Source organism: Mustela nivalis, assembly GCF_964662115.1.
Source record: "Mustela nivalis genome assembly, chromosome: 13".
NCBI lineage: Eukaryota > Metazoa > Chordata > Mammalia > Carnivora > Mustelidae > Mustela > Mustela nivalis.
Genome location: NC_139032.1, coordinates 66,975,466 through 66,988,759, shown reverse-complemented (window position 1 = coordinate 66,988,759; position 13,294 = coordinate 66,975,466). Strand labels below are relative to the sequence as shown.

Here is a 13,294-nt window from a genome sequence, read left to right as displayed (position 1 = left end):
GAGAACACACTTTGTCATCTTCAAAGCACTGTACAAACGCGAGTGATGACGGTGAGGATGATGTCTTTGCTGATTATACCAAGCCTCTCAGACTTGTGAACCTCTCAGACTTGTGATATGTTGCCTTTCTGTGGCCATGCTCCACACTGTTAGTGTTCCTTTCGAAAAGCCAAGCCCAGAAGTAACCTTGTGTTCAGGCTGTGCTCTGTGTTCCGAGCCTAGAGTGGATCTTTATCCCATACTGTCATTACTCAGCCCATGGTTTTGCGTGCAGAAGGAGAGCTGTCTTGTTAGCAACTTGGTAGTGAACTGAAATTTCCATTTCACAGAATGATTGGTGAATGGGGTCTCTTTCCCTCTACACTAATGCAGTTGACTCTTTTTTTTTAAAGATTTTGTTTTTTTATTTATTTGACAGACAGAGATCACAAGTAGGCAGAGAGGCAGGCAGAGAGAGAGGAGGAAGCAGGCTCCCTGCCGAGCAGAGAGCCCGACGCGGGGCTCGATCCCAGGACTCTGGGATCATGACCTGAGCCGAAGGCAGAGGCTTTAACCCACTGAGCCACCCCGGAGCCCTGACTTTTTGAACCTAAACTTTACATTTATCTGTGTTACACTGCATCTTGTTTCGTATCCATTTGCTCTTGTTTTTGTCTTGCCCAGTAATTACTTCATCCCATAAACACATACTGAGTGCTCATGATGTATCTGACTGTGGCAGGGGATTCAGAGATGAAAGATCAAGTCTGTGGACTCAGAGACCTCACTTAGCTGTCTGTGTGTTATCTGTCACTCCCTGCTTTCAAGACTCTGAAATTTGCTAAAAGCAGGTCTTCACCTGCGTTACTGATAAACATGTGGGGAAGGATGGGACTGAGGCAGAGCCCTGTAGTCTGAAGCTCAAATTCTTCAAACAGCCAACAAGCCGCCTTTCACCTCCCTGCCTGTGCTTTGCCCTGCTAGCTATGAATTCTCTTAATTGTCCTGTAGTCACATCTTTATATCTGCATTGTAAGGCTTGATACACTGTCAGGACAGACTTGAAAATATTTCTCATGTGATGAAACAATTCTGGCATTCATGTTATAAGGTAAGCGCTTATAAATAGATTACATGTGAGCCTGAACTTGGGCAGACGCTAATATAGCATTAATGATGAAACACACAATCATCTTGGGGAAGAATACTGGAAGCTTATTTGCTGCCTGTGAAATTGTAATTACTCTGACTGGGAATCCATCGTTCAGTAAGTTTACTGAGCGTGACACCTTGGCTTAGCTGTTGGAAAGACAGAAAGGGCATGCAGTTTATAAAATCAGCCAAGGGTAAAATGCTTGTCAAAATGTATTGTCCACTATTTTGATGAATAGTTTATGTGGCTTCATTAATTCAAAGTTATTCTCTGCTATGTTTATCTGCCCTTTCTTGTCCTGTGATGGTGAAGACTTGAGGTGTATTGTGTCTCTGACTTAGGGGTGAACTTGATTTTCTTGTTTCACTTTTAGTGCAACTATGTGGTCCCTGCCACGCTGGTCATTATCATCTTCATCTGCTTCCAGCAGAAGTCCTATGTGTCCTCTACCAACCTGCCTGTGCTAGCGCTTCTACTTCTGCTGTACGGGTAAGGCCCCCATGGAGGGCTGGAAGGCATATGGTGCCCAGAGTCAAAGGGAAGGCAGGGGACACCCAGTGAACATTTGTCTCTGTGCCTCACCAGGTGGTCGATCACACCTCTCATGTACCCAGCCTCCTTCGTGTTCAAGATCCCCAGCACAGCCTACGTGGTCCTCACCAGTGTAAACCTCTTCATCGGGATCAATGGCAGTGTGGCCACTTTTGTGCTGGAGCTCTTTACCAACAATGTGAGTCCTGCAGAAGGGGCACCTCTTGCAGCGATGGGCGTCTCCGTGAGCCCGAGGACTGCACCGAGTCATGATCTTAATGCCATGGATCTGTGGTGCGGACACCATGGACCTCTTTGTCCTTTTTCAGATTCTCTCCTTTCTGGGTTTGCATAGCGCCTCCTTCTCCTCCTTTTCCTTATATTCCTTATATTCTCTGACTGATCCAACCCTTTGGTTTCCTTTGTACCCCTCCCTGTCTCAGTGCTGCTCTGCCATCTTTGCTTTCCCCTTTAGATGCTATCTCTGTGTGACGCCCTTCACCTTTACCGACTCCCCTCTCTGGGTCTTACGTTGTTATCTCCCAGATCTTTGCCTTTGACCCTGTTCCCTCGATCTCTAGTCTCACGTTTTCACTTGCCTAGCAGGAGGCTCCATCTAGGTTATTTCCGGTTCCCCGGGACTTGACCTGTCCTCCTCATCGTCTCCCTCAGGACCTAGTATTTCTCTTGCCATTCCTGTCACAGTGGGTGGCACTACCATCCACCCGGTCGCCCTGGCTGGCAACGGTATGGGCATCGTATATGTTGTGCTTTTCTTACCGCCCGCATTCAACTGTTTACCTTGTCAGTTCTTCCAGTTACAAATCTCTTTAAGGGTCTCTGCCTATTTTCATAGTCTTTGTCCAGACACCTTAACTTAGAATGCCAGGCCTTCAGAGCTCTATAGCCCTTCCTGGTCATATCCCGCCACCCCCCTTCCCAAGGCTCTGTAACTTCACCTGAGCTGGTTGTTCCTTAAACCCTCCCATACTCCTGTAGGTCTGACTTCCTTTATCTCTCTCAGCCCTCAAGACTGCGCCCAACTATGAAGCTTTCTTTTCCTGCTGCCTATGGGAGGTGCTTCTCTGTCCCCAGTGCTCCTGAAGCCCTCCCTTCATGCCTGCAGTACAGCACCTATCCAGTGATGTACTCTTTTCCGCAGTGTCGAGACTGTTTATTAACCTTTGCTTCCCCTGGGCCCTAGCACAAGGCCTCCAGCCCACAGCAACTAAATTGTGGGATATTTGGCCACTGGCTTGATGTATACAAGAAGAATTTTTAAAATGCCGACAAAATCCTGAAGCTGAAATATTGACCCAGATATGAGCAATTTGCTTTGGAAATGTTAAGCCAATATTTTATTATGGATTTGCTTCTGATTTAACATAACCGTGTTTCTAAACTTTGCTCATATTTCTCTATATTCATAGCATTACTCCAAATCTTCTAAAGGGGAAATTCTATTATGTTATATGTCATCAACTGTGGCTGCTGCTTTTTATTGCTGTCTGAATTCAAAGGTTCAGTGTGACCCCAGGGAATCAAATTTTTCATCTCTCCCGTAATTCAGACCTTGATATATTTTTAGCCTAAACCATAAATGACATTGAGTTTCTCTCTGTCTTATTATATTTTTTTTTAGAAGCTGAATAACATCAATGATATCCTGAAGTCTGTGTTCTTGATTTTCCCACATTTTTGCCTGGGACGGGGGCTTATTGACATGGTGAAAAACCAGGCAATGGCCGATGCCTTGGAAAGGTTTGGTGAGTGACAGCAGTGACTCGAGATGGTGGTTTTTGTGAGCCTCGGTACTCTGGACGTTGGTGTGGAAAGAGGCTGGGGAATGGGCATAGGACTTCCACCACTGAGAAAAGGTTCATGAAAATGAACCTGGATGTGGCATGGGTCTTTTCATACAACATTCATCTGTGCCTCAGAGAGCATTGAGAAAGGTGAGAGGGGAATTTTAGAGGCAAGGAAAAAATACTGGTTTTATTCTGAATCCAGTGCGTAATGCCACAGGTTGCCTTTCTTAGTTGTCGGAAAAGTCAGAGCACAGTCTGAAAGTTGGATACAGGCCAGAGGATCAGTCGGAAGGGTGCAAACTTTGGCTATGACTATGAGGAAGATCGTGGGCCTGAAGATGTGGTCATCTATTACCTTTTACACAGTCTATAAAAAGTAAATTTACTGCAGCTCTTTCTCTCTTTAGAGTCTTTAAAAATATTTCTCCTGTGGCCACATTACTATTCTTTATCCACTGGCTCATATAGCTAGATGGGCCATGTTATTTAATGGGCATAGGAGAGGGACTTTTTTTTTTTTTTTCCATCTAGCAGGTGCAAAGGAGATGTATAAGGAATGTAAGGAATATTCCCATAAAGCCAGGTGATTTCATAGGTTCACTACGTTATATTATATGCTACTTTCTGAAAGGGACGTCTTTTTAGAGTACTCTCTAATCTTCCTTTAGTGAAATTTACAGTGTGCAAAAATACCCTAGAAGTTACCCCAGATTTTTGGCCCTTTTAAAAAGGATTTTCAGCATGTCTCATTTAAAAAAGAAATGTAAGATATGAAATTATAGATCTAATACATGTTGGTTCTGAACTTGCGACTGATAATGGGTCACAGTGTCATTTCCCAAAACCTTACCCTAAAAAAAAATCAGACATGGAAAGTAGTCACTCCTATAATTTTCCCCCTTGTCATAGGCAATAATCATTGGTGTTCCAAGAACAGAGGTGAATTTGAGCCTGAATTTGAGGAAGGGCCCAGAGTCTTTCTTTGGTGCCTCCATTCTAATTGGATCTCTGCATTGTGTCTACCAGGGGAGAACCGTTTTGTTTCACCACTGTCTTGGGACTTAGTGGGACGAAACCTCTTTGCCATGGCCGTGGAAGGGGTGGTGTTCTTCCTCATCACTGTTCTCATCCAGTATAGATTCTTCATCAGACCCAGGTAAGTTTTTTCTCAGAACTCATGGAGTATCTGGTTGAAGGTCACAGAGGAACACAGGGAAACACTGATCAGTGGTGGTCGCATTGCATTGAACTCAAGATGATCCAGATGATTTTCCCGACATGGGCATTCTCTAGCCCACAGCACTGCTGATCCTAAAAACTGTGGAGAATAGATTTAAAGGACTTTCTTAGAAATTGGATCCTTGTCTTGAGAAATACCTTGAAAGATTGATTTTTTCTTAAAATATTTTCCTCAAGACCTGTAAATGCCAAGCTTCCTCCTTTGAATGATGAGGATGAAGACGTGAAGCGGGAAAGACAGAGAATTCTTGATGGTGGAGGACAGAATGATATCTTGGAGATCAAGGAGCTGACGAAGGTGAGACAGTGAGTACAGGCTGTAACAACTCGTCTTCAGTTTTTCTCAGCTTTGCGTGTTGGAGATGAGCTTTTTTCTGATTTGATTAATGAAAAGAGCATACTTCCAAAAATGTATGTATCTAGACCAAGTTTCTATCAAATTAATTTTGTTTAAAATACACCGAAGGGACTTCTTCATTAAAGAAATCCTGAGACTACTTCTATAATGGGAAATCTGGTTCTCAAGTGTATTTGTTTTTCACACTTACATTTATGTGTTTATTCAAACATACTAAAATTGTATATCCAGTCAAAGCTGACATGAGAAGAATAAATGATTGACTTTTGAGTATCATGGTCTAAAGAACTGATATGTCTGTTACTCAGGAAGAGGGTTTGTTTTCAGCCCACTCTAGGTGCCAGGATTCCAGTACTTCACTTTTTTATAATATGTACAATATTTGCAGTGTTTTGATTGTACATTTGACCCTGTAGAATTTTTTTTTTAATTTTAATTTTTTATTTTTTTAAATGTAGGCTCCATGCCCAGTGCAGGGCTTGAATTCACAACCCTGAGATAAAGACCTGAGCTGAGATCAAGGGTTGGATGCTTATCCAGCCATCCAGATGTCCCTAGAATTTAATTTTTATAATACCTACAATATCAAATAAATGAAAAATTATGTAAATATTGATGACCACTGTCTCTTAAAAAGGTTGATATTAGATCAAAAATAAAAAGAAAAGTGTGTAAACCTGGCGATTCACAGACCTGTACCCCTGGGGCTAATAATACTTATATGTTTATTAAAAAAATTAAGAAAAGAAATTTATTTTTATTTTAAGCTCTCGAATCATTTAGAAGCTGGCTGCCGCAGAGACAGACCATGGCTCTTAGCATATCAGATATGTGACTTTATTTTATTGATGAGCCTTACCTCATCGTGAGATTATAAGTCAGTCTTCACAGTTGCTTGGGATAGTTGTGGTTCGCTATGGCCCTTGAATTTTTGCATTTTGTCGGTTGCAGATATATAGAAGAAAGAGGAAGCCTGCTGTTGACAGGATTTGTGTTGGCATTCCTCCTGGCGAGGTAAAAGCACTGTCTACACTCTACTTGTCCCTGTTAATTCGGATTATCTACCCAATCAAATGACAACATCTATAAGGGTTTGAAAGTAGTTTTTAAAGCCTTCTCTATTTATGTCTATGTGGAGCAGTCAGTCATTGAGAAGATGGGGACTGCATATATTAAAAAGCAACAATTTTGGATAACCTCAGTCAGTTTAAGAAAAGAATGTACATCCAAAATGTGTCTTTGTGATCCATTCAAGATGAGGAAATTCAAGTAGATTTTTTTTAAATACTTTTTTTTCTTTTCTTGTTCATGTTTGTGTTCTTTTATGCCCTTTAGACAAATTAGATGGTGAAAGGTGACTGGTTAGCTTTCATTACTGTTTTTTACACATTAACTCTGGCTTCACCCTGGTAACTCCTATAATATTTACCAATATGCTCAATATGTCTTGTTATAAAATGTTGAAATATCAATGGAAGTTCTTAAAACTCCCCAAAATTCAACTCTTCATTGATACTTAAGAATGTTTTAGAATCATGTTATGTCAAAACTAAGCTGAGGAGACTATTATATAAGGGTCATTTATATTCAGATTTGCAGTTGTTTGCTTAAACAGCTTACCCAATCTTTTTCAGTGCTTTGGACTTCTGGGAGTTAATGGGGCTGGGAAATCATCGACTTTCAAGATGTTGACTGGAGATACCACTGTTACCAGAGGAGATGCTTTCCTTAACAAAAATAGGTGAGAAAAGACACGGACTGTATTTTGCCACAAAGACTCTTTTTCTTATTTTTATTTAAATTAAAGACATTTTTATTTTTCTGATTCTAACAGTACTATATAGCTTATAAAAAGGTTGAGATCTATAAAGGGTAGAGACAAAAATAAAAATCACCCATAATCCCACTACCTAGAGAGAACTACTATTTACATTTTTTTCTCCCAGGCTCCCTCTATTTTTTCTAACAGCTTTATTTAGTATAATTTTACAAAGCGTATAGTTCACTTATCTTAAGAATACAATTGCTTGCGGCACCTTGGAGGCTCAGTCATTAAACATCTGCCTTCGGCTCTGGTCATGATCCCAGGGTCTTGGGATTGAGCCCCACATCGGTCTCCCTGCTTCTCCCTCTCCTGCTCCCCACCGCTTGTGTTCCTCTCCTGCTGTCTCTCTCTCTGTCAAGTAAACAAACAAGATCTTTAAAAAAAGATATAATTCCTAGTGATTTCTAGTTGATTTACAAGGCTATGCACTCATCACCACAATTAGAACATTACCATCACCCCCAAACTCTCTTTTACACATATAAATGTTTTTTAAAAATTGAGATCATACTGTATCTAGATTTTTGAAATTAGTTTATTATTAATGAGTCTAATACGGATATTTCTCAATGGGTTACATGTTCTAAGATGTAGGTTTTACAATGTTGCATAAACCCCCCTATGTATTTTTATCTGCAGTTTGTTTAATCAATTCCTTATTGCTGGACATTTATTAGTTTCTGGTTTTGACTATGTAACTATGCCCTTTACATATGTACATCTATGTACATATGTAAAGGGAAAATTCCTACAAGGTAAAAGGGTGTGTATTTGCCAAATTGCCTTCCCTGAAGGGTGTGTCGGTTATTGAGGTTGCAAAGGCCATTATCTGAGAATGCACAGGTCACTAAGCAATCTGATCTTTAGGGGTGCACCTCCACTTTAGGGACCTATATTAGGCAATGTTGCCCTTGTGTACTCTAAATATGTGAGGCTTTATGGGCTTTCTATATGAAGAGGTGGTACAAAGACCATGGCTTTGGAATTTTTCTGACCATGACCCAAAGTAGCAAATTCATTTACCTCTCAACCTAGTAAATACACAAAATCACATAAACAGGCATATCTTTTTTTTTTTTTAAAGATTTTTTTTTTTAAATTAACAGAGAGAAATCACAAGTAGATGGAGGGGCAGGCAGAGAGAGAGAGGGGGAAGCAGGCTCCCTGCTGAGCAGAGAGCCCGATGCGGGACTCGATCCCAGGACCCCGAGATCATGACCTGAGCCGAAGGCAGCGGCTTAACCCACTGAGCCACCCAGGCGCCCAAACAGGCATATCTTTAAAGAAAAAATCTGATTATGACCCACTAAATTTATTTTGTCACCTGCTAATGGGTGATGGCTCACAATTTAGAAATAGTAGATAGGAGCCTACTAGCCAGTAACATTTGAAAAGAATGAGGGACTTAATGTACTCAGGGGTGCCCCCTTTTTTCTCTTATCAGTTTTTTCCATAGCAGGGTAAAGAAGGTTTAAGAGAACCAATGCTGAAATAGCAGGCCTAAGACTGTGCATCTGCTTCCCCAGGCTCGTTCCTTCTTCCAGGCTCCTGCGGTATAAAGCAGAGGGAGCAGTAACTGGCTCAAACTAAGGTTTATCCCAGTGACCAGTTGTAAGAGGCTGGCTTGGGCAGTGTTGCTGTGAGGGCCAGGCACAGTGTCTGTGGGCATCTCAGTCATAATTCTGGGAAAGGCTGGACTTCAGAGTGTAAAACAGATAGGCAAAGGGGAATGAATACTGCTAACAGGCCAAACAAAGGCCAAATGCTGTCCAAGGGTGGCTAATAAGTGCAGCCATCAGATTGGTTGGGACACTGAACTTCTCCCACATCAAGGATTCTTAACCTGAGATTGGCTTCATAGAGTGCAAAAGCTGCTTCCACCAATATATTTAAAGCTGTGTCTGTAGATGTATGTTTTGGTTACCAGATTAAATTTTAGAGAGCCTGTGATAAAAAACAAAAACAAAACAAAACAAAAATCCCCCAAACAAACCCCTTAAAAACCAAGAGGGTGCCTGGGCTGGATAAATAGTGGGGCCAGGCCATCTGGACCATGTTGTGGCCAATGTATGGGCAGCAAACAGCAGAGGGAGGAAGGTCACACCCAGATTTGCTGGGCCTCCTCTGGGTCTGCAGGGCCATGAGGGAGACTTGGGAGTAACAGAGTACTTGGTGGGTATGACTGGATCACAGGGTCAAGTCTGGGATGGAGACTTAGTGTTAAAGCCCCAAGACTGTGTGAGTGAGGTTGTCGGTAGAGAGAGTGCAGCAGTTGGGATGGACTTGGGAATCTTGAAATGGGACTGAACCTGCAGACTGAGGTGTTGGGAGAGCCAGGTACAAGCAATAGGTGGGCCAGAGGCGGGAACCCTGACTGCCAGGAGGGGCTGGCCTCCGGGGACAAAAAGATGGTGCTCACTGGTTATTTTTGTCACATGCAAGTACACTTTTTAGGAATATGAGACAAGACTGTCCAATCAGTCTCTCTCTAAATGCTTAAAACCTGACCAGTTTTTCCTTTGCAGTATCTTGTCAGACATCCATGAAGTCCATCAGAACATGGGCTATTGCCCTCAGTTCGATGCCATCACGGAGCTACTGACTGGAAGAGAGCACGTGGAGTTCTTTGCCCTCTTGAGAGGAGTCCCAGAGAAAGAAGTTGGCAAGGTACCATGGGCACCAGAAGCCAGCCTGCCCCCTTCGCAGGCTGACAGTATGCCTTATGGTTTTGGCCTTCACAAATGACCGTTGGCTTCAGGCTCTTTTTACGCATGGGTGCAGCAATATGAGATGCTGGCTGCTTGCACCTCCTTTGTGAGGTGGGAATCTGTGGCGGGGGGCAGGGGTGAGTGGACATTCACATGCTGCAGAGCAGAGAGGAAGTGCTGTGCCCACCCCCATGAGTTCTTTCCCTTGGCTTTTTGGCTCCTTGGCACTTGCTATTATAGAATCTACTCAGTGAGAAGAATTTTCCTAGTCCTGCTCTGTAAAGAATCATCTGCATGTGTAAGAAAACATGATAAACACACCAGACAAAAGTCAAGGTGCGTTTTATTACTCCAGGTTGGTGAATGGGCAATTCGGAAACTGGGCCTCGTCAAGTATGGCGAAAAGTATGCTGGTAACTATAGCGGAGGCAACAAGCGCAAGCTCTCCACAGCCATGGCTCTGATCGGCGGGCCCCCTGTAGTGTTTCTGGTGAGTGTGACTGAGTGGAGAACTCTTGTGTGGGCCTGAATGGAAAACATCACTTTTCTGAAGACCCGTATGTCCAGGGATATTGCTGGACTGGCTTGACTAATGGCAAGTCATCCTTCCTCTGACCGGGAACAGCAGAGCCACCTTAGAAAACCAGAGGGAAGTTCCTTTGTTCTTCTCCTTGATACATGTTGGGATGGCTTTGCCATGCCCTCTGATGCTCCAGAGAAGAGAAGCTCTAGGGCCCTTTTGTTTCTCTGGTGTTGGGGAACGCTGGCTCGTGTGGCTGAGTCTCGGATATGTGATTTGAACTTTCTCTGGATCATTCTTTTAGACCATCTGTGTATTCATCTCCTGAAAATGGAGATTGTGGACACAGCTTCAAGATCCCCAGGGTGGCAGCTGGGTTATAGTTCTAACACATAGATAGATGGAAAACAGAAGATTAAACTGGACAGGAGCCCCTTGGCCCTTTTTCTTCTGCTTTGAAGTTATTGTAGGAAGAAACCTTGGGTTAGGGCTTTAATGTTATCTGTACCGTTTGGATCTGCAATTTGTTTCTCTAAGACTAGCAAGTACAATATAACAGGCTAAGCTATAATGAGCTAGAATAAAAAAAGAAAAGTAATTTTACCCAAACCTTCTATGGACTTCAATAGAGACTTCAGACAAAAAGAATTTTTAGTGTATATTTGTCAGTCATGAAAAGATGATTGAAACTAAATAGGTTTTCCCTTTCCCTTTCTATTCATTTGGAGAAATTTAATTTTTTAAAAAATTGAGTTTCCTACTTCCTACATATTGGTAAGAGTGAACTGGTTACAAACAAGTACGCAGTTTATTTTTGTATGCGAGGTCTGATTTTTTGGTCTATCAAGAAATAACTAGAATGGTAAGTTGGAATTTAGGCTATTTTAAAGATGCTTCTGCATTTAAAAAGAAATCTATCTTTGTGTTTTCAGGAAGTAATAGGGCTTATTTTATTCTCATTACAGGATGAACCTACCACAGGCATGGACCCCAAAGCCCGGCGATTCTTGTGGAATTGTGCTCTAAGTATTGTCAAGGAAGGCAGATCAGTAGTGCTTACATCTCACAGGTCAGCAGTGAAGACTGGGCTTGGCATCTGTGTTGTGTATATTTATGATTTTCCAAGTAGTAATGTGATCATTGTATAAAAATGAGAAAATGTGGTAATCACCTGAAATTGCATCATGAGGACATAAACATCGCTGTCATCAGGCTGTGTATCTTTGCAGTTTTCTAATGCGAATCTGTACACACACACACACACACACACACTCACACACCCCAGACGCATGTATATTTACAGGCAAAAACGCAAGCTGTGTACTTCGACTGTTCTTTTTCACTTTGTATTTTGTGTACATTCATATATAGACAGTATTCCAATAGGAAATACCCAAGTTTGTTTAGCTGTTCCTCTTTTTTTAGACATTTGGACTGTTTCCAACTTTTTTTTTTTTTTTTTACAAGTATAAACAGCACGGCAGTAGACAGCATCATGCCTACATCTTCATGTATTTGTGATAGGAGGCAATTATGCCCTAGGATGCTGGAAATCTATCTCTTTGAAATTCCAGATGTCACATGATGTTCGGATGGTTAGAGCAGCATCTTTCTAAAACAAAAATCTCTGTTTTCCCACAGTATGGAAGAATGTGAAGCTCTTTGCACTAGGATGGCAATTATGGTCAATGGGAGGTTCAGGTGTCTTGGCAGCGTTCAACATCTGAAAAATAGGTAACAAAGATAGTATCTTTGGGATAACCCTTACTGAGGACACTTGTATTTATTCTTCTTGTGAGCGTATAAATGGTGGCTCTAAAAATAAAGGGAAATAAACTGAACAAAATGGTATAGTGGAAGGAATAAGGGCTTTGAAGCCAGAGCTGCATTTGAATTCTCTTTACCTTCTCCTGGTGTGGGCCCTTGGACAGATTGCTTAACTTTTCTAAGAGTCTGTATCCGAGAATATTTGCTTTCTGGCTTTGCTAAACAAATGAAATGGGGAATTTTACATACGTCAGTGTGGTCACAGCATAGGCCGTGGGGTCAAACACACACGAGTCTACACCATGGCCCCACCACTAGGAGCTCTGTACCATGAGCAAGCGACTAGCTCCGTGGACTTCAGTTTCTCTGTAACTAACATCTGTCGGACTTCACATGTCCAGGTGAGGAATCCGTGAAATCATGTGTCTGAGGCACTCGGCATGACACGTCACATAGACTAGATCATCAGTAAATGGTAACCAGTTCCTTCTCTTAGGTACTTATTTCTGGGTAAAACTTTTGGGAGCTTCCTTTTTTATAGCACCAGTTGGGTCGGGTTACATACTATTTTGAGAAGTTTCCTGAGGATCTTCCATTGGATTTTTTTTTTTTTTCTGCTTTCAGGTTTGGCGATGGTTATACAATAGTGGTACGAATAGCAGGGTCCAACCCTGACCTAAAGCCTGTCCAGGAGTTCTTTGGACTTGCCTTTCCAGGAAGCGTCCTCAAAGAGAAACACCGGAACATGCTCCAGTACCAGCTTCCGTCTTCCCTTTCTTCTTTGGCCAGGATATTCAGCATCCTCTCCCAGAGCAAAAAGAGACTCCACATAGAAGACTACTCTGTTTCTCAGACAACACTCGACCAAGTAAGCTTTGAATGGCCTTCTCAGGGTGGAGATTCCCGATCCCTGTCCCGCACGCCCACGATGAGTCCTAGAGCAGGTCTGACTGAGCTTGAATCTGATTTACTGTGACTCTTGCTTTTTATTAAACCACCCTGAAGGTGTAAAGGAAGATGATTCTGTTTACTTCCGAGGATTATTGTGAGAATAGGTTGTAGTAATCATCACAGTAACTGTCATTTTCTGAATACCTACTATGGGCCAGACATTTTGCCAGGTGTCTCATTTAAATGAGACAGCATCAAGTACTAACTGGATTCTGGAACTTAGTAGCTATTCGGTAAATGTTAGTTTTTTTGTCTCCCTTCCCTTTTAATCAGGCCTCTATGAATCAAAATAGATGATCGAGTAATTGGTGATTTGAGGGGCAACAGGGAAGCTCAGTTTTCAGATGGTTAATGTGTTTTTCCAGTGTCCCCTCTTCCTCACACACAGTTTCCTACTTAATCTATTTATGAGATCTTGTATTCTCCTACTGTGGCTTAAGCTCCACATGGTGAAA

At 42.1% G+C, this 13,294-nt stretch overlaps 1 protein-coding gene across 3 annotated transcripts in view; it reads left to right on the top strand.

Annotated features, from left to right (window-relative positions):
* The window catches only part of LOC309846239 (phospholipid-transporting ATPase ABCA1), a 128,071-nt gene that overhangs the window by 111,254 nt on the left and 3,523 nt on the right, over positions 1–13,294 (top strand). For all 3 annotated transcript variants that reach the window (XM_082695096.1, XM_082695095.1, XM_082695094.1), the window contains exons 38-49: positions 1,506–1,621; positions 1,718–1,862; positions 3,306–3,429; positions 4,498–4,627; positions 4,888–5,008; positions 6,020–6,082; positions 6,703–6,809; positions 9,419–9,560; positions 9,957–10,091; positions 11,087–11,190; positions 11,763–11,855; positions 12,513–12,756. In XM_082695096.1, the coding sequence (XP_082551222.1) occupies positions 1,506–1,621; positions 1,718–1,862; positions 3,306–3,429; positions 4,498–4,627; positions 4,888–5,008; positions 6,020–6,082; positions 6,703–6,809; positions 9,419–9,560; positions 9,957–10,091; positions 11,087–11,190; positions 11,763–11,855; positions 12,513–12,756 (1,524 nt within the window). The remainder of the gene's footprint in view (positions 1–1,505; positions 1,622–1,717; positions 1,863–3,305; positions 3,430–4,497; positions 4,628–4,887; positions 5,009–6,019; positions 6,083–6,702; positions 6,810–9,418; positions 9,561–9,956; positions 10,092–11,086; positions 11,191–11,762; positions 11,856–12,512; positions 12,757–13,294) is intronic.